This window comes from Dipteris shenzhenensis, chromosome 26, assembly GCF_047967505.1.
Source record: "Dipteris shenzhenensis isolate YYH24624 ecotype China chromosome 26, Dip_SZ_1.0, whole genome shotgun sequence".
Classification (NCBI taxonomy): domain Eukaryota; kingdom Viridiplantae; phylum Streptophyta; class Polypodiopsida; order Gleicheniales; family Dipteridaceae; genus Dipteris; species Dipteris shenzhenensis.
In genome coordinates, this window is record NC_141621.1 from 28452582 (window position 1) to 28477199 (window position 24618).

Sequence of the window (24618 nt, forward strand, 5' to 3'; positions counted from 1 at the left end):
AACAACCACAGTGTGTGAGGAGTTGCCATCCCATACGGGTTATTTCCTCAGCATCCCTTGCCAACCTCTTCTTTCTTCAATGTTCTCCAATTCTTCCATCCATATGGGATCTCTTCCCTCCGTTGTGATGATGCCTTGCATTGATGCTGTTTGTGCATTGAAATCCCTGCAAGAATAATTGCATTCTCTTTAGAGAATCTGGCTATATCCCCCCTAAATGTATGAAGCAGTCTTTTAAGGACATGTGGCTGTTACGTTTCTAGATGGTTCACTAGGGGGTGGTGCAAAGTGACACGCTGCTAGTCTAACCTTCCCCTCCTTAGCCATTATTTCTACCCACATATATTATTTATGTGGGTCTGCTTTTGGTATCGTTGCTATTTTCTCCCATGTCATGCTAATGTAGCATATGCTGTCCCACCAAACTCATCCTAAGTATGTTTTTGCATTCCATATTGATATTTTTGAGGAACCTTGAATTTCTAGAGATGCATCTAAAATGGGTTGATAATTGAGACTGTGAAGAGAAAATGTAATATACGTCATGGAAAATTTGATGGGAAAAACAAAACTTGTGTGAACAAGAGTATCCCTTGAGGAGGGTGCAGTCTTAGCTAAATAGACTTGACAAAACATGAGACAATGGTGAAAAAGGTCCTCCAGGGGTCATCAAAAGGTCGTCCTCACCATAGCGAAGAAGCATACAAAAGATGACACATTTTTATTTTTGTAAGTTTTTTGGAGGAGTTGAAAGTAGCCAAGTAGTAGGCATAACATTGAAATTGCATGCTGAATATGAGAGAGTGCATGCATATACAGTAGTAATCCTCTCTCTTGCATTTTGAGCCCCCTCCCTCCCTCCCTCCCTCACCACCACTCCCATGCATATACGTAATCCCTCTTTTGGACCCTCTATAATGTCGGACATGAAACCCCCACGTCGATACTCATGCATGGAAATAGACAATACTTTTGCATACTTCACTAGGATCTTCATGCAATGTTGAACAACTCCCACACCCTTCTTGCAGTTTCACTCTGCCTTGATCCTCCCCCTACCTTGTCCTTTTATGCATGCTTCTCCATCCTCCTTGATCCTTGATGTACCTTTAGCTTGCCTTCATCAGCACTCAAGCAATCTCTTCTACCTCCTTGCTATGTACTCCACACTACTACTACTCACTCCTGTCTTGCGATTACTGCTTGCAGCACTTACATATATCCATCTCTTGGGTGTTGTAACTACTTCCCAACTTGCATATTTTTCAAATCCCTTCCTCCTAATTTCCATATCCCCTGTGGCTGTTGTAAACCGTGTTCAGCCCTCAGGCACTATGGACAGAGCATGGGTAGTTCCCTCATACATCAACACTGCCTCTCTATGGCTAAAAGTAAGAAGGATTGCCTGTGGACATGCACCCAACCTTTAATATGAGGTTTGTCACATGTTTAACCATAGCCTCTTGACATCAGGTTACTCACTTGGGGTTTTATTTAATGGGATTCTTCTGATGAGATGTCCCTATAGTTGCACTGTTTGTTAATTGAATCTTTCTTTCACCTTGGCCACCAGACAACGTTGGTTAACTTGTCTCTTCTTCAATCTTATGACAAACCAATACAATGTACTTTATGTAGAACTTGATTTTCCTTGTCCTTGTGAGTAGAATAGGAGGTTCCTAGAATATAGGCTGAAATCAAAGGTGAAACTAACATCAATAGTGGCTGACATCAACGGTGAAAATAACCATAACAGAAATAGATGACTAGGTTTAGCAGTGGTTGGACAAATGAGAGATGGAGGACAATGCTTGTGCAACCTCTTGAAAACTGAAATTTATATTAATTGCCATGAGAGAGAGAGAGGGAGCGGGGGACCGGGGGGGGGGGGGGGGGGGGGGCCCGGGGGAGGGAAAGGGGGAGAGGGAGAGATATTTTATTAAATTTCCTTGCTCGACATAAGAGTATCCATTGGACATGGAGTGGATACAATATCAATATTTAAGCAGCCCTGTGAAACTGCTTTACCAAAAGCTAACCTTCCTTACTAAAGTGAAACAAAAAGAAATAGTTATGACTCTCCAACGTCGCTAGTTCTTGAATTCTAAGTTGTCCATGGACAAAATCCCCCGCTGACTGGTACATTCCAAAGCTCCCGTCAGTTCTAGTGGCAGATCTCTCCTGGGATCTCACACCACCTTCCCTTTTTCACTTCCAATTATTTGAACCAATCCTGATTTTTCCCAGGCCTTTTGTACCTTGAAATATTTTCCTTGGAGTATCCTTGTTTCCAGAGTTATATATATCTAGATTTTATTAGTGTCTTGGAAAGAACAAAGGGTCTATGAGACTGAAAAAACCAGATACAATGAGCTGGATGGATGGAGCCTCTAAGTGGGCACCTATACCCAAGACGTACAACATAAACATAAAGAACTAGTACAAAGTGTCTGAGTCTATGGAGAAGATGGGAGCTGCAGTGTGGAGTTATGGTCCTCTGTATGCTCGCTGAGGAGCCAAGTCCACGAGAGGCTCCAGTGATGTAGGGGGCTGTGGCACATGATAGAGGGCTGATGTCGGTCAATATGGGTGGAGAGAGAGAGAGAGAGAGCATTATGAAGCCAATGTAGTTTCAGGACAATTCATTAAGCTATCACAGCCAAGGACATCTTTGTACTGCCTTGATATCCACAAATGATCGTAAACCTTGCCATCACTGCTTTTTTTATATTCCAACAGCAAGGTAGACGAATTGAATGCAGTCAATTTTGTGAAGCCAAAGTCATGATCCTTAAACAAGCTCCAAGTCGTGTTTATAGTAGTGAAGCCTGCCAAGTGAGATCCTCCCCCTCCCACCACAAGATGAATTGTCGCATTGAAGGTACCTGAGTAAGTTCTTCCCTCTTGGCTCACACAAACGCTCTGCACAGCAACATAGTTTTGTTAAACTCTGAATTTAAAACACAGCTGTAGGATTTGCCTCGCATAACAGCATTTGCAAGGGAAAGCAGGCTGAAGTGGACAAGCGAACCATCTTTCAAATTTGACTTGTTCATTAGGAAGGGGGTGAGTCATAATTTCGAATTTCAACAAACATTACAAAGATATCAGCAGAGAGCAGCAGTCAATGATTTTGTCTGATGTGCTGGCAGTCCTTGAGTCATCTTTTCCATCTTTAAAAAAGTTAAAGTTAAGATGGAATGGCTGTTTATAAGAATGACTGTTAGCTAACTTGGAAAAATGAGTGTGCACATATTTGTCAATAATATTATTTGAAGAGAGTCGAGGATATAAAGGGTAAAATGTGAGAAATAGACAGACAGAATAGCATACGAGCACAGGAAATAATGTCAGAGGAGAAGAAAGACAGAACAGCCTCTGAGTTCACACAAGAATGCATGCACATGGAAAGATGAGAGAGAGAGAGAGAGACACACACACACATACTTCATAAACAGGGCAAGTGCGCTCGTAATTATGAACATGTCCATAGAAGGCCAGGTCAACTTTGTATTTCTGCCATAATTGCTGTAAAGATTCTCTTCCAAAAGGTTCTTCAAATGTTCCTTCTGTAGCATACTCTGAACCTGACGAGTACCCAAGAACACGATGAGCAATGAAGATGAGCCACGGCTGCTTCTGCCGATCTGCTGAAGAAAGACATTCTTCTATAAATTTATACTGCTCTGTGCCCGGCCTCCAGTCATGCTCTGAGTCAGCAATACAAAAGTGAAAGAGGCCATAGTCTGCAGAATACCTGTATGCACAATGTATTGCTTTAAATGCAGTAAATTTGCACGAAGTAACTGAGATAATTGCATTTCTTATCCGCCTAGGTGTCAGGTAATTGATAGGAATGGCATTTCAAATCTTTGCAATTCTAAGAACCAGTTACATTCAAATCCCAGAAAATGATAAAACCTCAAACAAAGTCGAACAAGGAAAAAATGACCTCTCTCTTTACATATATAGAAGAAAGCAACATTTTGCACAAAGTTATATACCAGAAGTTGGCCCTGTTTCTGGTAGGCATATAAAACATTGTCTCTGCGACAACACCACATTCTCCTCCAGAATCAGTAGTTTGATAAAAGGATCCTGAATTCGGCCAATCACGTTCATGGTTCCCACTGCAAGAAAGTACCGCACACGGCTTTCATTGATCAGCTTTTGAATCTATTTAAAAATCCTATACTTAAGAGATCATAAGTGGGATCACTCAAAAGTATTCACAATAATTTCTTCCAACCTGGCAACCATGTATGGTACACGAGAACTCAAGGGCTCCACGAGTTCTGTGAACTGATCCCATTGGGACAGATATCCATTTGCATAGGCTAAATCCCCAATGAGGAAAATGATGTCAATATTGTCCAAATCCTCTACAAGACGGTCAGTAGTGTTCAATGAGCCAGGTTGATAATTCGCATACTCATTTGATCCATCTCGCTCTGCCTGCAAAAAAATGACAACTTGAAATTTGTCCCAGGTGTACAAATCAGAGGGTGTTGCTGTAAATTAAGTCACTTTGAAAACTGGGGTCCCCACAATGAATCAATATACATAAGGGACAATTGTCTGGTTCTCGTATTAAAGGAATTCATTGATTGCAAAGTTGGTCGGAATAAACTATTAGGAAGCTCTTGCCAGCACCACTACAGATATTGAACTTGCAAGGAAAGAAAGCAACCTTGCCCAAGTCTCCAAATATGACAACACGTTGCAATGAATTTTGCCCTATAAAGGGAGGCCCCTGGAAGGATCTTTCTTCACTCCACTCAAATGTTCCATTCATCAACTTGTGACCAACCTGGTAATGGTACCTAGCAACAACATTCATTAAGCATTATTTGAGGGTTTCCATAATCCATTAATTAACAGATACTAGGGAAAATAATCCATGCTGGTGGTTTTTCATGAGCAAGCATAGGTTTCAAAGCATATAGATTTTATAAAGTATTTCTGTAGCATCTTTAAATTATACTAATTCTCAACATGAAAGCCAATATAACCGATATTATCTGAACACTCGCAACGAAAAGGAGAGGTGGCATTTAGAAGCCCACTAAACCATGCTGCATTAATACTTTCTAACACAAACAAGGGCAGGTAGGCATAGACAGCTCACTGATTTTATCAGAGAGTAATTGCTTGACCTTCCAGCACACCAGCACATGTTCCAATGGACCATTATTCTCCTTTAAAAAACACGTGTTCATGGTTCTGTACAGGCCTCAGAAAACTAGGTAGACTGCTCACTGGGGGAAATCCCTCGAAATCCAGGCCAATGGTCCTCAAGCATACAGAGGACGACTCATCCTGGCCCCTGGACTCACCTCTTTTTCTGGGGTGAAAATCCCTTGAAAAGCCAACCAAGGTGAGTTGAGGATATGCTCCCAAAAGAACAAACAAAGGTATGTTAAGCCATCCTCCCTAGGGCACTTCTGAGACAAGAGAGCCTTGAGGGCCTCCCAGAGCTCCTTATCAGTTAACAGCACCTCTAACTACCTGCTCAAGCTCGCAGGAACCACTATCAGCATCTGATTCCACACTTCCTCTCTAGCTGCAAGAATCTGGGGAGACTGCTCCTCGGACTGAAACAACTGTCAACAGAAGTTTGTGGTTAGTTAACAGCACCTCTAACTACCCGCTCAAGCTCGCAGGGACCACTATCAGCATCTGATTCCACACTGCCTCTCTAGCTGCAAGAATCTGGGGAGACTGCTCCTCGGACTGAAATAACTGTCAATAGAAGTTTGTGGTCATATCGAGGATCTACTGTGGATCTGTATGCATCAACTGTTCGTATCCCTCAGCCACTGGAGCTGAGACCCAGTTGATCGTGGCTCAGTCGTCTGAAAGAACTGTCTTGTCATCCTGTCTCCCAATTACATCTATATGGCTCGAGAAGAGTGATAAAAAACTCGGCTCGTTGGACCTCCGTAGCTTGAAGGTCAAGCCTCGCACTCTCATACCAGCCTCTATAAGCCACCGGGAGTCTAGATCCTTCTCCCTAAGGCACTCTAAGGATGTTAAATCCCATCTGAGTGTTGTCTCGCTCTTGCAGAGCATGCCTCTGGATAATAGCCTGGAATTGGAGCTCCTCATTGCTCCTCTAGATCATGTCTATCACCCAAGTAGCCCACCCAGCCTCTGGCTCCTATTGCACCTACTCCTCTTGAAGTAGAGCATTTGAAATATGAACCCCTTCTGAGGAAGTCCATGACGGGCTGTTCTAAGTGAAGCACAACCGACATCGTGGTGTCTACCAAAATACCCATGAACCCCCTCTATGCATCGGTCAATCCCAACATAAAACCTGTCAAGGCCCTCTAGCAAGCCATCATGCCTCCTCTGACCAAAAGAGCAAAGAAGGCTGCCAGGAAGCCAAGTGAACTCCGTCTCTCCATGGGTCTCAACCACTGATCGCGAAAATGAACTGATCCTCAATACTCCTCTCCGCTGCGGGCATCTCTGCAAAAGAAGCTCCTCCCTACATATCCTCTTGAAACTCTAGGTTGTTGAAGTCACCTCCAATAATCCAAGAGTCAATGTTTGGGAGGCACTCCATCATACGTCTCCAAAAGGCAGGACGATGCTGCCTACAAGCAGGGGCATACACATTTAGGATCCCAATCCTGGACTCGTCCACGCGAATACCCATCCATACTGCTCATCATGTGATAGGCTCACCTTGATAAAAAAAGTATAGGGACACTGTGTGGGAGACTGAAACACAAACACCTCCAAGAGGAATGGAAGACATTTGATACTAACTTTTAGCACATTGTTTGAACAAATTACTGAAGCACATAGGGAGGCTTGCTTGGGTGCATCCAATAATCGATTTTGCAAAAGATATCATTGGTTTTATCAACATGACACCACTATATTCTTGCATTGTATCACAAGATTGCCTCCAAATACCTCTTTAAGTATTCAGAGACACGTTTTGCATGCAACTTCATCATGTTGGAGTGTCTTCTGCAAGATAAAAATGCTCTAAGGCAGCTTGTTGTTTATAATCAATGGGAGGTATGGAAGGATTCCACCAGTGTAGTTGCCTTGGAAGGCAAGTCTCTATGTTTATCTTATGCCTTTTGGGAGGATGCTAGTCATATGGTGTAAATAGTGAAGCCCATCATCCTTTTGATGAGGCTTATGGGCAGTGATGAGCCATGCATTGGCAAGTTCTTTAAGGTAATGGACAAAATGATTGAAACTTTGAAGGAGAAGGTGACTATTCCTGACTAGAAACAAGATTAGTAGACTTCACAGTGGAGTGGTGTAACTCCTATCGTTCACCCTTGCATGTTGCAGCTTATGTCTTGGACTCTGAATTTCAAGGAAACAAGCAAGAGTTGGATAAGGAGGTGATGCGAGGATGGGAGATGGACAAATATGGAATGTGTGGCTCAGAGGATGCACGGAGGAGTCTACTCTGTGGTGGAGGATTATGGGGCCGATACAACTTTGTTGCAAAGTTTGGCTATCCACATTTTGAGTCAAGGAGCTAGTTCCTCTCCTTGTGAGCACTGGTGGAGTAGGTTTTGGCACATTGCATTAAAGAAGAGGAACAGACTTGGGACACAAAAGGAAAATGACCTTGTGTTTGTGCATGCACATTGCAAACTTGTGTTTGCTTCAGAAGAGGAATGTTGGGTACAGCCGTGAGGAATTCAACAGATGGAGATAGAAGGATGGCCAGCTAGGGTGGGTACATCTATGGTTCATATCGGAGATGACCAAGGAGATGGAGATGATGCAGATGATGGAAATGATGAACAGGAGCAAGAAGGTAGCGACTACAATGCTGCGGATTTAGATTGATCATTAAGGTGGAGAGTGCTGAGTGGATTCCATCAATCATGCCACCATACATCAGGCATGTAGTAGCTAGCTTTCTAGGAGGTCTCCTTTTCTTGTATCCAGATTCCAAGACTCAAGTTAATCGCAGATATCATGATTTTCTTTATGTCTTGAGCCCTCACTCCAAATTTGGTCCAAAAGCTGTTGTAATTTGTTGTGAGTTGTGAATTCAGTAACCAGTGTTACTGAATTCTAAGTTCATGGTTTCTAATGTATAGAATAGTGTGTTTGTTATAGGTAGGTGATGCAGTGTTCCCTCCCCATTCCTTTTCCTTGGGATTTTGGCATTCTCGTTCCCCAAAGGGACACGTTCCGTTAATGTGCACATTCCCTAGTAACTATGGCATTCCATCAGCTCTGAGTCCCTCGAGCTTTACAAAGCAGCCAGCTTGCATGTCAATTAACGAGGCATAAATCTTGGACATGATATGATGGTTTTGTAGTTTTCCAGGCTCATGGGATCCCCTGCATTGTGCATAGGGACAATGGTGTTAAGGGTCCCGATGTGGGAAAAACCGGTACATACCACTTTCATAAAAAGCTTCACCAAGATCGGGACCAGGGTAGCAAGTCCATATGCAATGAATTCTGCACATAGCCCCTCAGTGTCTAATGTCACAGGTGGTGAATAGTGCAGAAGAGGGGGGGCGAGGTGCTTGTGAGAGGTTAGGGAACAGCTAGTCGTATAACGTGTGTGCATAGGAGTGCTAGAGGGTGGAGTTAGTGAGAGGAGTCGTCCATCACTCAAGAAACTTCCTTAAGGGAGTGGGTGATCAGAGCCACACCATCCTCTAGATGTGAGATATCCTCAAGATTTGTAAGTAGGGATACACACCACTACACCGTCCACATACCACACGACATCCACTTCGATCATAGGTTATCCCCTACGTGTGCCGTCCATCTTTTTTTGTGGTGGGGGATGAACAGGCTAAAGAAAATATGAGTATGATCAACTCCAGGAGATGGTGGGGAAAATGAGAAGTCAGTGATGTGTGAGGCCAAGGCATGGGATCCCATGAGATAGTCAACTATGCTACAGCCTGCCATGTGTGGAAAGCAAGTGAATTCACCCATGGAAGACCATCGGTCCAGACCATTATAGGTTATGAGGTCATGTATCCTATCCATATCCAAGAAAGAGAGCCCGTACAAGTCATAAAGACTCGTCTGTTTGTAACGGAAACTCCAGATATCCCTTCCTCATCCAGATCAACATAAGGTAGCACACAACCATCCTCATGTTGAAGTTCCCAATCAAGGACTTTCCCATGGCTCAAAAAATCCATGTCGTCTGTTGCATATGGTGATGTCTCAGCCTCCTAATGGAGATCCCTAGCAAAATGTGAGGTCTAAGGAGGGAAATAGCACACTGCAATGAAAAGGTCATGTTAGCAGATGCATTGGATCTGAATTCAAAGAGACCTGGCGTGTGTGTCATGCATATTGACCAAGATCATTCCAGTGAGAGATGATCTCTTTTCAACTGCCACTCCTACTGTTTCACGTACTCCACCTGTCTCTCTAGTCTCATTACAGTATGTTGACTCCGACGTGTATCTACAAACTAAAGCTAAAGGTTTCTCAGGACTCTAATGGGTCTTTGTATAGAAAAAAATATCTTAACATGTGTATGACTCCAAGAAATTCTCAGGATCTGACCTTATAGTGACCTGATGTGTATGACTCCAAGAAATTCTCAGGACAGCAGGCAGTGGGTGTGAGAGCAGGCCGCAGAGCTGGACTGACTAGCAAGAGAGGGGGGCAGCAAGGATGGGAAAGGCAGGAGAAGCAGCAGCGGGTTAGGTATTTTGGGGGGAGGGGGGAGGACAGGAGTAGGAGAGGGAGGTGGAGGGAGAGACAGCAGGCAGTGGGTGTGCGAGCAGGCCGCAGGGGTGGGAGAGCAGGGAGCAGGAGCAGGTTGTAGGGGTGGGGGACGTGGAGTGGGCGTGAGTAAACGAGGGTGGGGGAGAAGGTCACAGGAGTGGGGGGGCAGGTCGGAGGGTACCCTCTACAATTTGGCACAGGATTATACATCTTTGAGAAGTCGATGAGATGGAGGTTCTAGTGGCCCTCAAGAAAGAAAGAGTGAAAACTTCATTAGGGTGTGGAGGGAAAAACCAGAGCCAGGACAGGGGAAGCAAGGAGGTAGGTTGGCACCAAAGCAGCAACTAACTGGCAGATCTGAAATGGGGGTGCAAGGCAGAAAACAGGCTGGCAAAATGACACGTAGGGAGGGAGGAAGATCTCTGTGGGAGGTCTTAAAAAGGAAGCTGGATTATACATCTTTGAGAAGTCGATGAGATGGAGGTTCTAGTGGCCCTCAAGAAAGAAAGAGTGAAAACTTTATTAGGGTATGGAGGGAAAAACCAGAGCCAGGACAGGGGAAGCAAGGAGGTAGGTTGGCACCAAAGCAGCAACTAACTGGCAGATCTGAAATGGGGGTGCAAGGCAGAAAACAGGCTGGCAAAATGACACGTAGGTAGGGAGGAAGATCTCTGTGGAAGGTCTTAAAAAGGAAGCTGGGTTGAGGCAGAGGGGAGGTACTAGCAAGCAAGGAGCACATAGATAGGAAGAGAAACAATGAGGCAGCTAGGGAGAGAAAGGGACAGGGGTAGCAAGTTCAAACCAGGATGGCAATCCTACTCACCACACTGGTGACAAATCACCATTTGTCAAATACCATTGTCTATCTTTAAATGCTGGTACTGAGCAGCACCATCCACGTAGCAAAGCCCGCTCTCAAAACAAAACAAAACAATAACATAACATATAAAAACCAAGAGAAGAATGAAGTAATATGACATGATGCACTGCCATAACATATCAAAACCAAGAGAAGAATGAAGTAATTATCCTTACTTCACATTTGGCCATACATCCGTCAAGAATCCAGTGTGAAAGAACCCTGGATTGCGCCAACCAACTGAACGTGCTGGCGACCCTGCCAAGAAGCCTTGTCTGTAAGTGAACTGCAGTCTCAAGGCTATACTTCAAAAAATATGACTTTCTTATCCCTCGACTGACATAGCATTGTACACTGAAAAAATACTTAAGGGTAATTTTGAAGTTTGTATGAATGCATGCATACATCTGCACCCAATAACACATATTTCATTATGCTCCAAAGTATGCATGCATACAAGCTTGAATTCACAAGTCCTTGCTGTGCGCACACGCGTGCGCGCACGTGTGTGTGTGTGTGTGTGTGTGTGTGTGTGTGTGTGTGAGAGAGAGAGAGAGAGAGAGAGAGAGAGAGAGAGAGAGAGAGACCACATAGGCTATTCCTTTCATAGGTCAAAGTGCCTGCAGCACTTATGTGCTGTCTCTTGTCTTCTTCAGTCCCCCACCTGACAAGAGGCATTGCTTCATCAATTCCATAACCACTCGTCCATGTCACGGTTACCTGAGTCATCAAGACAGACAGTTCCAATTCTTAGACTACCCTGAACTTTGAACAACCATAACAAGACAACGACATGGTCCATTGCAAGTTACGGCATGAGTTCTACCTCATTCCAAGATTTCCCCAAGGCCAACCGGGGATAAAGGGGAGCTTTGGGATTTGCAAACATGATAGGTTTCGAAACTGCTAGAAGCACAGGCTACATTATCATCCACAAACAAAAGATAGATCAGTCTCCTCAACTGACACGTTGCTCTGCTAACAAAAGGAGAGCATGATAAAAAAGAAGAAAATTCATACAATAATGAAGAAACAAGAGAAACAGATAAAACTTACATTAGAGATATCACCAGAGAAATACCCAAAAGAAAAATCAGACCGTTGATTGATAAGCCGGAAATGCAGAACTCCTTTTCCTGTTGTTTCGTAACTAGGAGAAGTGAAGTTTGCATATTGGTACTGGACCACAAGAAGAAAATGATATTAGAAGTTGCATTCATAGACAAATTTCCTATCCTCTCCAAAAATTTCCCTAATAACTTGTGTGGTGTGTGCCCCTCCTTAAATTCACTTCAGTCTCCTCTTTCTATTTATGCTGTCATTCCCTCAAAAGCTTCTAATTTTGTCTAAACAAATTATAAGATACCTACACCGTAGTTTGAAATTAAGATAATAAGCAGTTATACATCAGTTTAAGACTGAGGATCTTATGATTTGGATTTGAACTTCTTGCTGAGGGCCACGCCCTTACGATATACTGCCTATTTTCCATCCTTCCTAGCAGCCTTGACCTTGGCTATTTCCGTTGCCTTTTCGTTCAATTAAGCTCTTGTGAGTTTTTCGGCTATCCATATCTTGGTCCCTTATGGAGATTGCTGAAGAAGCTTGATTCCTATATCCTGTGTGCTAAACGTAATTACGGCATGCCCTTGAGAGTCACCAATATTAGTTAATGGAATCTGTCATGTCTTTGTCTTCTTCCAGCCATTCAATGGTAGGGGTGCCTGATTTGATGTGTGCTAAGAGTCTCTTTGTTCATATCCTCATCATTGAACCAGCCTTCAAAAAGGCTTCCTATCTTTATCTTCAATGCATTAATGCATTTGGCTTCGTGCTCCTTAATCTCATCCTGAATTGCCACCTCTATATTCATTTTCTTCTTTATTGTTTGCACTTCTGTGTGAACAAGATCCTTGACTGTAGAGACTAATTCCAGGAGAGGCCTGCCAGTCAAGTCAACCAACTAGGCGGGTCTGAAAGTCCACCAACGTGCAAATTCAGCCTCTTCAATAAATCGCAGCAGCTCCAGTTAACTCGCACTTTAGGATCAAACTAATATTGATTGTTTTGCAAACTTAAACCAATGAGGGACATAAATGATTTGAATAGGAGTGAACTCAAATTAAGGAGGGAGAGAGAGAGAGAGAGAGAGAGAGAGAGAGAGAGAGAGTCTATTAATGTCCACGGGAGACTAACAGCTCTATGGGAAAGAAAAGAACCATCTAGTACATTTGCTTTAGGGAGGGCACATGGCAGCTCCCAGGGAGTGCAAAAGCAACCCCGATTATTTAGAGTACCTACATAATAGTCTGAAAGAGTAATCAGCCATACATCAGTTTAAGACTGCGAGTATTTTTGGTTTCGATTTAAACTCTTTGATTAGTGCTATGCCTTCACGGTAAACTTCCCATTTTCCATCCTTCCTAGCAGCCCTGACTTTAGCTAATTCCGTTGCCCTATTCTTCAATTGAGCTCGTGTAAGTTCCTCAGCTATCCATATCTTGGTCCCTTTCAACTTGTAAGATTGTCGAAGAAGCTCGATCTGTAAATCTCGTGACTTAAGTGTAAGGATAGCATGTCCTTTGGAGTGCCGGATATTGGTTGCTCCGTCATCATCATCATCATCATCATTATCATCATCAACTTTCCATTCAATATTAGGCATGGGTGCTTTGTGTGCTAAAGTCTCACCGAAAGAGTCATCATCTTTGAACCATCCTTCAGGGAGCCCCCCACTCTAATCTCCAATGCATTGTCACCTCTGGCTTCATGTTCTTTGATCTCTTCTTGGATATTAGTCTTGTTTGCCTTTGTGTCGAACTCCTCAATCACTTCTTTCTTGATTGATTGTACTTCAGTATGTACCATATCTTTGACTGTAGAGACTAATTGAGTAGGAGGAGAATTCTTACATGAGTTCACAACCTCAACAATTACTGCCTGCTTGCTAGGTCCCTCTAGAACTTAAAGTCGGGCTTTTACTTTTGCCAGCTCAAGCCTTACTCTTTGACCGCTTGCTGCAAATAATAAATCTGTTCATGTTGACCAATGATGGGTCATTTGGACCCTTCTTGTTGGTAATTGCGTGCATACGGAGAGAGTATCATGGCTGCAACTGTAGAGTGCTGAGTCTTGATGGTTGAGGCTGATGGAGTTGAGGGGGATTTGGAGGAGAGGGTAGGCCATTCCATATTGGCTATTTTTGTAGAACCCTCTAGCTGAACCTAACCCCCGGGTTGGACTAGGGTTTAGTCCAACTCCGGGTTAGAGAACCTAGGAGCTTGCTGTGAAGTGCGTAGGGAACAGAGAACAAGTGATCAAGAAAGGACTGATGGAGATGTGAAGTGAAGGAGGATCTACTGTTGGCAGCAGTGCTGCTGGTGGTGGTTCTGCTGCTTGCAGCATTGTTGGTTGTTGGCTGGCTGCTAGTGGCGCAACTAGTTAGCTGGCTAGCTAGCTACATTGCTAGCTGCAGCTAAGGCTGTGGGCACAAGAGACGGAGCGACGGGCGACGGATGGGCAGGCAGGCAGGGTAGACGGAGGAAGCGGGCGACGGGTGGGCAAATGGGTAGATGGGCGACGGGCGGAGAGAGAGAGAGAGAGAGAGAGAGAGAGAGGCACACAAAACTAGAGGCTAGAAATAAGGGCTGCACCCCTCCCGCTCCCCCTGGCGGAGGTTTTTATTTTGAAAAGAAAAATTGTTACAAAGTTGACTCGCAGGGGAGCAAGAAGATTGACAAAACCCAAGAACTACAAGAGAGTATGAAAGCTCTGAAACTTATAGAGTGGCCAAAAACCTGTGCTTTCCAGATGGCACCTACTTTTTCACCTAGAGACACATAAATGATAGTCTTTCATAAGAGTACCCTTCCTTGAGAGACCACTAGTTGGTTGATTGTCCTTCCCTTTCTATGAAACCAAGGAAACCCCAAAACTACATGATGATGCTTCAATGGTGAGATATAAAGCTCTTCCTGATCCACAGAGTCTTGAATGTGGATTCTAAGTGTCCCAGTAAGGGGTGTAATGGGAAAAGAATATTTGCTCTACATCAAGAGATCGTCGAAGTCTTTTGCCTTGCTTCCTACCTCTAGGCTAATACAAAAATCTAGGATCTTATGCATTCAACATCGGTTGCAGTTCTTATGCGTATCCTGAATTCCAGAAAAGGAAGAAAAGGGGACTAGAGAAGAAGAACTTGCACCACAACGAGCTGAAAGGAAAGAGTCTCACTCTCAGAAACCGAGGGGAGATCAAAAGTTCCCTAGAAAGGCAATCCTAATTTCACACTAAACAAATCGAGACCTTTTGAAAGGAAGGAAAGTGTTTCCGATGTGGGCAAGAGGGGCATATGATGCCCCAAAAACCCCTGAGCTTTAGCGAGTATAGAAAGCTAAAAGAGCCCCTAGAGGCCTTGGCGGGAGGAGTCCCTAATGTACTAGGGAGAGTGGCCTACCCAGAGGCTAGAGAACATTGCTTCTCTTGGGGCAAAGTAAGCGACCAGAATGTGTTGATCTTGTTGGATACAGGCAGAATATTCATGAAGGCTCATACCTTGGGTGGTAATCCCGATACTTTTCAAGCTGAACCTTGTTTGAGATCTCTTGGAATGGGGTGACCTACAAATATATTACGTATGAGAAGGTTCCCTGCTGGTCAACGAAGACCTACGTTAGCGCCTAAGTTCTGCTGGTCACTTAGACCTGTGTCAGAACTTTACCATTGATCCACCCGACACATGGCATATCCTATTCAATAATCCATATACCCAATCCATCATTGAATATCCAATTCCAAATTCACAATTACTGATACCATTCATAACTATTGACAGCATTATCTACATTGTAAGGAAACTTTAATAAAAGGAAACATAAAAAATAATTTTGAAGGATATAAATTTTTATTCATGCTTGTTCATGCTTGTTGCAAGTGTGATTTCATGTCCCTTGACCTTTTGAGCTTGGAGTCTAGATTAGGATTTTAAAGAGAAAATATGTTTTTTGTTCTTTTGGCAAAATATTCTTCTATTAATTGAAAAATGATACAACCAAAAACTCCTACCCATGTTGCACAACTCTTGGTATTGTAAGCAAAGGCATCCTTAGTGATAAGAACAAATCAATCCTTGCTTGCACAAGTTCATCCACAGAAGACAAAGTATCTAAGGGAGTATAAAAGGCATATGTAACAAATAACAGCCTGGGAGAAGAGATGCCAATAATTCCATGGGCACATATAGAAAAGAAAATCGTGTCTTCAATTCTGCACAAATGCCTCACAACGAACCTCAACTACTTTGAAGTCACCTTGGAAAAACTAACAATCTCTACAAAGAATCAATGTAGTCTTATAAAATGGCAATCGCAGTGTTAAAGTAAAAAAGGAGGTGATGCTACTCTTATAGGTCTGAACTCCCAATAATAACCCACACTTGGATGACGAGGGAGAAACCTCAACTTGATATGGGCAAGTGATCATCCCTCTATGTATTTGCAAGGAATAAGCTTCTAAGAGCTCTTCATTGTGAAAAAAAGCGCCATGCTGCAACCCCCCGAGCACAATTAAGTAACCTCATCTGAAATAACACACAAAATTCTGATAATGCCTTCCTAGGTGAATGAACTAGGGGCATTCCCAAAGGCAATGCCAATGACTCTCCTTACCCTGTATGCAATGGTACAATCTACTCCAAAAAAAGACGTTGAGAAGTGTGAATATCCCATGAACCTCTCCATACCAAGATATTCACACCAGATTATATTTTAAAAAACTTACCACAATTGAGGTGCGTTATAACCAGCTAGATTAGAGTGCAAAGCTTGCCGCATTTGAGGAGAGATTAAATTCAAGTGCTCCGGTTAAGAAGCACAATCAAAAGAAGATTCCCATAGAGACCAAAACGTCCTTTTCCTAAAGGAATGCAACCAAAGAATAGAGACCACAAAGTAATTGGAATATCCATTCTATCTCACCTTGATGGGAGCAGTGCATAAATGCGGTGCTGCAAATGAGGAGTTGTTCTCGATGCAAATTGATTCACTGTAAAAAAGAATTCAAATAAAAACATTTCCATCTCCAATTACTCTTACTTTTAAGAAACGTGTAGCCAAAACCAGTCATGATGTCTCTTTTACAGTGAGATAAGTTCAATAGAATAGCCAAATAGACTCACAACGATCCACAAAATTGGGTGGTGTATGAAGCATTCAAAATACCATTTATATATGATCACCCAATCATTATACACTTCTGGTACTTCAATTTCACTTTCACTTTTTCCCATGGAATAAAATTTAGCCAAGACTGCAAGAAAAGAATAGCAATATATTACTTTCAAACATGAGGCGTTGTTGCCAGCAAAGCGATCTCCCTTCCATACAATAATCCATTTCAATTGTCTCTCCCATGAAGATACTATAGAGCTCTCACTATAGTCTCAATGCCGTCACCTTAGGAAAATGTAGTAGCATGGGGGAGGAATTCAAACGAATCTAAGAGTAAATAAGAGAGTGTGAAAGAAGTATCGTTATCCAGAGAGGTGTAAAATGGATATTCAAGTCCTTTCATTAGGTCGGTATGATGCCATAATAGTATAGCTAACCAAGTCCAAGTTTCCCATTAGAGCAGGAATGAACTCAAAAAGGGCCTCATAAGGTCTTGCGAATGGTAATCTTCTTAAATGTAAGGAAGAATTTAAGTAATAATATGTATAAATGAACTCAATTCACTGTTCATAAAGACTTTTGCCCCCCCTGGGGAGCCACCAGATGCCCATTGGAGACCTATCAAGAGCCATCCCTCTTGGAGTACTGCCCACTTTCCCTCGCAGCCTGTTGTATGAGATTCCTATACCTATAGAGGTATAGGGTCCTCATCCAAGTAAATCTCTGGGTGGCCTCGTAGAGCTGATCCTCTACATAGTGCCGCAAGGTGAGCTTAAGTGTCCCTGAAGGGAATGATGAGAGGCTGCTCTTGATTGGGGTCCCACCCTATACACTTGGCCCCCTCGATTCCATGCTCCTGGACTCCAAGGGTGAAAGTCACGAAGCTGGTTGCCTCATTGATGGGAGTGGTGAGTGTGCGGGGATGCCTCATACTCTGACATTGAGAATCATATTGCCTCTTTGCCGCTGCTCCAAAATGGTGGCTGAAACGGTGGCCTTCCCAGAGTCCTGTTTTGCAACATCCACCAATCTGGAAGTATTTGCGATAGCCAATTGCATACTTGCTATTTGTGGCTCTACTGCCTGGCCCACTGCTCGGGTCTGTTGCTACGACTGTCACATCCTTACAGAGCAGTGAAATCTCCTGACTCAAGCTATGAATGAGGCAGTCCTGCTCTACCTCTCGCATCCGAAGGCCTTATACCTCCATGCAAAGGTGATCTAGTGTGTCAGATGGGATCGTGTGGCCATGAAGGGACAGATATGGGTAGGCCTGAATGGGGGGGGCTGAGTGATAGAGGGTAGGGACATGTGGTAGGGGACTGAGAGCGGTGAGGTGACATCTGGAATGTGGATGTGGTAGAGTCCCACTGAGGAGGGGAATGGTGGCTGGATGAGAGTAAGGGAGACAGAAATAGGCATATTGTGATGAGGCATAGAGTAGTACTGTGGTAGTCGGGGTAAGAGGGCACGTCAGTGCCGTCACTGATGTTGGTGTCCAGGCTTACCCTGGTGGTACTGTCGTCACCATAGATGGTTGGGGGGAGGATGACGGTGACGAAGCTGAAGCTAAGACTAACTCGAGCTGAAGCTGAAGTTGAGGCTGAGGCTGCTGAGACTAAGTCTATGTGTGGGATGTGCTAGGTCCTTCTGAATAGCGGTGCTATCTGTCTAAAGTCCACTGCAGTTGCAGCATAATTGAAGGCCTCAATCTTTCCTTTCAGTGTTAGTTTGTTCTGTATTTGCTGCTTGTCTTCCTTCTTAAGTTTGTCATTCTTCTTGTCAACTTTGTCCCCTTTTGCCCCTTTTGTTTGCTGGATATCTCTTTCACTTCGTTTTCTCTCCTTTGCAGGTTTGCCTATATGGAGGGAAGAAGAGCATATGTCCTCTCACACCTTCCATTTTTGAAAGAGAACCACAATGCTGGCTGCAAAGAGTGGCTGCAAGGAGCGCTCTGGAATAGGGGTGCCCTGAAATACAATTCCATTCGAATGGAGCCACCTGTTTGGAGTAGAAAATACTCAAAATGAACCAGACCTTTGGGCTGAAAGGAGCAGCAGCTAGAAGGGCATCACAGGCGCCTCTATAGCAGATTTGTGATCAAGAAATGATGCAGGCAGCTAGTTCTTGATCAAGAACATGGAGAAGACAATGAGGCCCGAAACAGAGACTGGGCTGGAACAGGTCCATGGCCCTTGGGGGCCTGGAACAGGTCCATGGCCCTTGGGGGCCTGGAACAGGTTGGTGCCTATGCTGGAGTAGACCCATGAGCAGGCGCAATGTTGAGCAGATCCACAAACATGTTGGAGTAGTCCTGCAAACAGGCACCTGTGCTGTAGCTTTCCCCTGGGGGCCTAGAGTACGCCCGTGGCAGATAGAACTGGCTTGTTGGAGCCTGGAAGCAATTCTGCAACCAGGTACTGGCCCGTGGGGGCCTGGAGCAGGTGAGTGACGAGAGAGGGGCCTATAGCAGGTCCATAACTAGGTGGCGGAGGAGGGGCCTTTAGCAGGTCCATGACTAGGTGTGGGAGCCCTGGGCAGGGATGCTGGGAGGGTGTGGGAGAGCTAGGTAGGGTGGGAGAGCTACGCGGGGGTCGGAGAGTTTGGGGGGGAGGGAGCTAGGCGGGAGAGAGAGAGAGAGAGAGAGAGAGAGAGGGAGAGAGAATAGGCAAATAGAGAATAAGCATGGCGGAAACAAACGGGCAGCGAACAGTAGCAGGAAGAATAGAGGCAAAACCAAGCTCCCTAGGCTCAACCTCATTTGTTGGCATAAGGAGCCTTGATTTTGCAAAAGTGCATTTTGTTGGCATATGTCCCCTTCCATTCGCTTGTGACTACCTATGCAGTGTAGGTTCCTTAGCCCCATGTGTGGCTTCGGGCAGCCGCACATCCTTGCACGGACGAGGGCACGAGAGGGGGGGGGGGAGGGGGACTATATAATGTGGCCAGAATTCGGCCAATTGTCCAAAGCCTCTACACCTAAGACGCTAACCTAGAAATCTAGCCATGTCAACAGTTCAGCACCGGTGTTGGGATCAACAGCTATCACACTAATCTTCACAATTCCATCTTCCATGAGAACCAAATCTTCTTAAATGAGGCTTAAGGCTACAAATGGTTCCAGTGATGTCAAAATACATGTAGCTATGATTTATTAAGACGCTTGGAATGAGTCCCCTCCATTGTGAAGTGCCGATGTTGGGATCAGTAGCTATCACTCTAACCTTAACAATTGCATCTTCCATGAGAACCTAACCTCCTTAAATGGGCTCAAGGCTTTATGTTACCGTGATGTCACAATACAACGTATTCCTGAGTCACCAAGAAGCTTGGAATAAGGTGCTATTGTTAAGCCATGATACCAAGGGAGTAGTGAGCCAATAGATACAAAGAGTTCTATTTGAGTTAGGAGTATGATGGTAATCGTATAGATGAGATGGAAGAGGAAGACTCACCGTCCATAATGGTATCCTATTGAATGAGGACTTCCTCTTAAAAGAGGATGGCTTCAAACCAATCCTGCCCTTGCTTGAGCATGCAGGTGCAAGCAAGATATGCGCCATTTCTAGAGCAAGGCACTTAGAGAGGATTACAAAGGTGCCCTTCTTCTCATACAGTACACACATCAGCCTAACGTCTATAGCTACATGCGGATGCTTGGACCCTTCAAGAGAGCAGCATTGTGTGGAGCAGTAGGTACCCCCACAGGTCATTAGTAGATATTGGTCCCGCCTGTGGACTAGCCTCCATCCTAGGAAGATTAGTATGTCTTCTAGATGGGCATGGTTGAAGCACATGCGAGTGGATGGGAGGTGACACTACTGTGCAGAGAGAGACTTCGAGACAATACTGCGGTGTCTATGGAGCTGCTCTGTAGCATAGAGGATGTGGCAAGGGGGCCCTTTGGATTGTGGCTTGGACTTAGAAGATGCAACAAGATTCACTCCAAGCAATCGCAGTCAAAGGGAGGGACAAAGGTTCTTTCAAATCAAGGTAGGACTCGATTCCCCCATCCCCCATCCCGTCAGCTCCCTCACACGAGGATAGTGTTTGGGAGACACTGTCCAGCATTACTACTTGGAACATCTAGGTCACCCGTTGCCATTTGGTAGGCAAGCAGGTCACCCTCGTTGCCATTTGATAGGATATCATCTATACCTTATGCGCCATATGGGAACATATCTAACCTAAATTGATGGGCACATTGACTTTTTGTGAAACTCCCTTGTTATCGAAAGCTTCAGATTTGTATGTTGCCGTAAGCATACAGGTATCGAACGCGACTAGCTTCATGCAAAGCCAATCGCATGCAAAATAGGGCAGTGCAACTTGACCTTTAAAGTTTTGACAAAATACTAAACTTTACTTGAAATTAGCCGGCGAAAAGACAGCAATCCAATCAGTTGCTGCAGCAGGGGATCGCTCAAATGTTACCGTCACCCATTCTGCATGGTTTCCCTGCACAATTACGCAATGCGTCCTTCAGCAAGACGTTTTCTATACTCTTTAATTAAAAAGTCTTTCATTCAGAAAAGCTTGCAATATCTCGTCTATTGACGGAAAGATTATGCCGTTATTTGTTCTTTGTAAATATCCACTCAATCCAAAGAGTGAAACACATGAATTATAGAGGTTGTATTTACTTGAACCTTACTTGGAGGCCTAAAAGATTTGGAGAGGCACTGATGTTTACAGAAGCGTCCAATGCAATCGACGATCGGTGTAGAGCGATTCTAGAGAGCGGGTTCTCATGAGAGGAGTCGGATTGCACGGCTACAGCAGAATACGACAAGACCAAAAGGATTGCAAACCATTGAAGAATGCCTTCCATGGTGGCGAAGCTACAAAGTGTGCAGAAAACAGAAATCTTAGGGAGTTCGAGCGGGACAAAGCATGTTAAAAGCGCAAGGAATTACAAAAAAGAAGCGATGAAAGCAATGCAAGGTATGAGGATCTAACGACGGGGTGAACGAAGGATGGATTGTGGGGTGGGAGGAGGATGAATTTGTGGTTTGAGACAAGGATGGATTGCAGAAATGTGCTGCGATTCTTGGCGACTGTGGAGGTTCCATTTGGATCGAATGCGATGAAAGCTCGAATGCAGCGGCAGCCACAAAACAAAGCTTTCGTGAGATCCAATAACACTTTGTAATCGCCACGTGGCATCACTTCACCTTTTCCCGTGGCATAATCACACACGCTTTCGTGACATCCAAGAACACTTTGCAATCGCCACGTGGCATCACTTGTCCTTTTGACGTGCCATAATGACACTCTGCAGCTTCCCCCAACGTTCCATGCACCTCTCCCCCCCCCAAAAAAAAAAGGAAAAAAAAAAAAACATTCCATGCACCTCCCCACAAAACATCGGACATCGGATGTGCCGCTCCGACGGTTGAATGCCCCAATTCCCACATGCATCCTATGTCTACATGAAGGATAAATAATTCGATGCAATTCATGCCCTCCACTTCGCAACAAAATAATTGGATGAAAATTCGTGCCTCTCTTGGTAGGCACCGCCCAAGGTGTGAACAGCCCAAAAAAAGTGGACGTCTTAGGGCCCATCCTTCCAATGTCTAGTCAAGTGTGAACAACATTTCATGTCTCAATCCTGCCATAGTGAGGGTCTTTTCACACCAAGGCTTTATAGTCACGTGTGAACACCATTTCATGTCTCAATCTTGCCATACTGAGGGTCTCCGGCAAATTAATCATCCCTAGCTCTATGTAGTGTGAACTCTTGAAACCACATGCTTTTTATTTCCATGTCTCCTTAGACTTTTCTTGTGGTTGTACAAATGCATTATTAGTTGTTGCCTAGTCTCTATATAGGGCCCCCTCGTGGAGGACAATTGAAAAGGCAAGTCTTTTCCTTTTTCTTAAAACAAACTCTCTTTTTGGAAAGACAAGGTGGTAAAAACCATAATAGCCCTTGCTCAGGGGTAGGAGGCAAAAAATGGAAAGAATCAAGCTTAAATAGTAAGAAAAATGGAGTTGTAGCATGAATGAAGGGAGGGTAGATCTCAAGATATAAAATTGTGTGAAAATTAAGAGGGCTACCATAATCTCATCCACAATCTTACCTCCTCCAAGAATCCTCCTAATCCCCCGCCCCCAAATCGACCACCATGTCCTTCTCGTTCACATTGAATGCAACCTTGAATCCATAGATCCTATCAAGTTCAAAAAAACAAGATTGCTAAGAATGTGGTATTTTCTAAATTTTTATTATAATAAAAGCCGGCATATTAAGGTTTTTTTACACAACTTCAACATGCGCTACAAAGACAAGGCAACAAAAGCTTAAAACGATATGACCCTTCGAATCTCTTCCTGAGCTAATTCTCTTGCTGGTCCCTTCAAATACTAGCCTAGGAGGTACCATGGTTGCGCTTTATGTCTGACGGTTAGAGAGGCAGGCCCACTCTCATCTGCCTCTTCATTCACATGTTGCAATAGTTTTTTATTTCATTGTCAGTGCGCCTTGGTAGCTATGCTGCTTGAAAAAACATCGATCATCAATGATCAAGAGCTTGATTGTAGAAACAAGAAAAAGACTCATAAAGGACGTTGTTTGGTAAGGGAAAGCACCATGATTCCGCAGTAGGCAATCAAAGGAAGGTCAATTGTGAAAGAAGAACGAAAAAATATACAGAAAGGCGCCATGATTTTGCTGTGCGCAATCAAGGAAAGACCAACTAGGAAACAAGCCATACAGAATCATGGCAGAAATACTCTACGATTGTGCTCCAATCCAGAAACAAAGCACGAATGTAACCACTTGTAATGGGAACCCTTCTGATGAGACATGCTTAACAGGCTGTTTATTTGGAATAGTGGCAGTCAAAACTCTGTTCTCTACATGGGCGTTCACATCCTCCACCTGGATGTTGTTAGGTAACTGGAAGTCATGAGTAAACCTTCCTTGGGGTCTCTCCGAGCTACGCCATTTCACAAGAACCTGACTCTCGTCTTTGATCGTTTGTCTTCAATTGGATTGTTTATGTTAAATTAAAACTTCAAATCTGTGTATTGTCATTTGCCATCATGTATGTTGATGAAAACTTGTGCATTGTCATTTGCAGTCGATCAATGCATTATTGCTTATTTCTATGGCAAATTGCAAGTCTTGTGCGAGCAACAACAGATCATCGTAGATCATGGAAATCAACAAAATCATGAGGGACAGACTTTGAGCTGGCAGATCATGGAAATCAGCAAAATCATGAGAGACCATATGGTGGGAGAAGTCTTTGAATGTGGCACAAAAAAACATCTGAAGTGATGCCTACAGCGGTGCCAGAAGTGTTACTCCCTGGGGATTGCATTATGCTTGCTTGCAGGGCACAACAACGTAGGTATTCTGTTGCTCACAACAAAATCAAGTAGGTGATAGACCAGCTGGGAGTATATGATCTCTTTACATTGCCTACTTCAACAAACAGAATCACAAGGACATCGTTGTCAACAATCTAGTGGACCGTGTAGCTCCCCATGACGTCCAAGCTCCCTTTTGCTTCCAAGCCGTGGTCATTCATGCATTTCTATCCCATGAAGCAAAACCATTTCATCTCATCTCGTTTGCTCACTTGCACATTGCTCAATTGGCCGCATAGTATTAAGCAGTGGAGATCACAGTAGGCACACATGGGCAAGCTTGACCATCTAGTTCAATCTGAATTCTTACAACATTCCTCTCTTTTGATGCATGCTATCGATTCGAGGGAGCAAAGAAACTTAAGTTGGATGTAAGACCGAAGGATATCGATCCTATGGTTGTAGTCCATGTGACAATATTGTATAGATTGCAAGGAAAATCAGTTATTGTATCACCTTACTTATGTATTTGTTGGACTTCAGCTTCCAAAATATGGACATCATGAAATCAATAAT

The 24618-nt window shown here is 43.9% G+C and overlaps 1 protein-coding gene across 1 annotated transcript; it reads right to left on the bottom strand.

The window, feature by feature from the left end:
* Positions 1–1960: 1960 nt before the first annotated feature.
* On the bottom strand, positions 1961–21804 carry LOC147884915 (nucleotide pyrophosphatase/phosphodiesterase-like). The gene is made up of 12 exons (XM_087397079.1): positions 21377–21804; positions 21089–21180; positions 16531–16597; positions 11612–11734; positions 11382–11474; positions 11143–11275; positions 10732–10813; positions 4691–4823; positions 4250–4455; positions 4005–4130; positions 3448–3757; positions 1961–2922 (listed from the first exon to the last, which is right to left on the bottom strand). Exons 1-12 carry the CDS (start codon positions 21551–21553, stop codon positions 2614–2616), a joined length of 1851 nt encoding a protein of 616 aa, XP_087253205.1. The 5' UTR covers positions 21554–21804; the 3' UTR covers positions 1961–2613.
* Positions 21805–24618: the final 2814 nt, after the last annotated feature.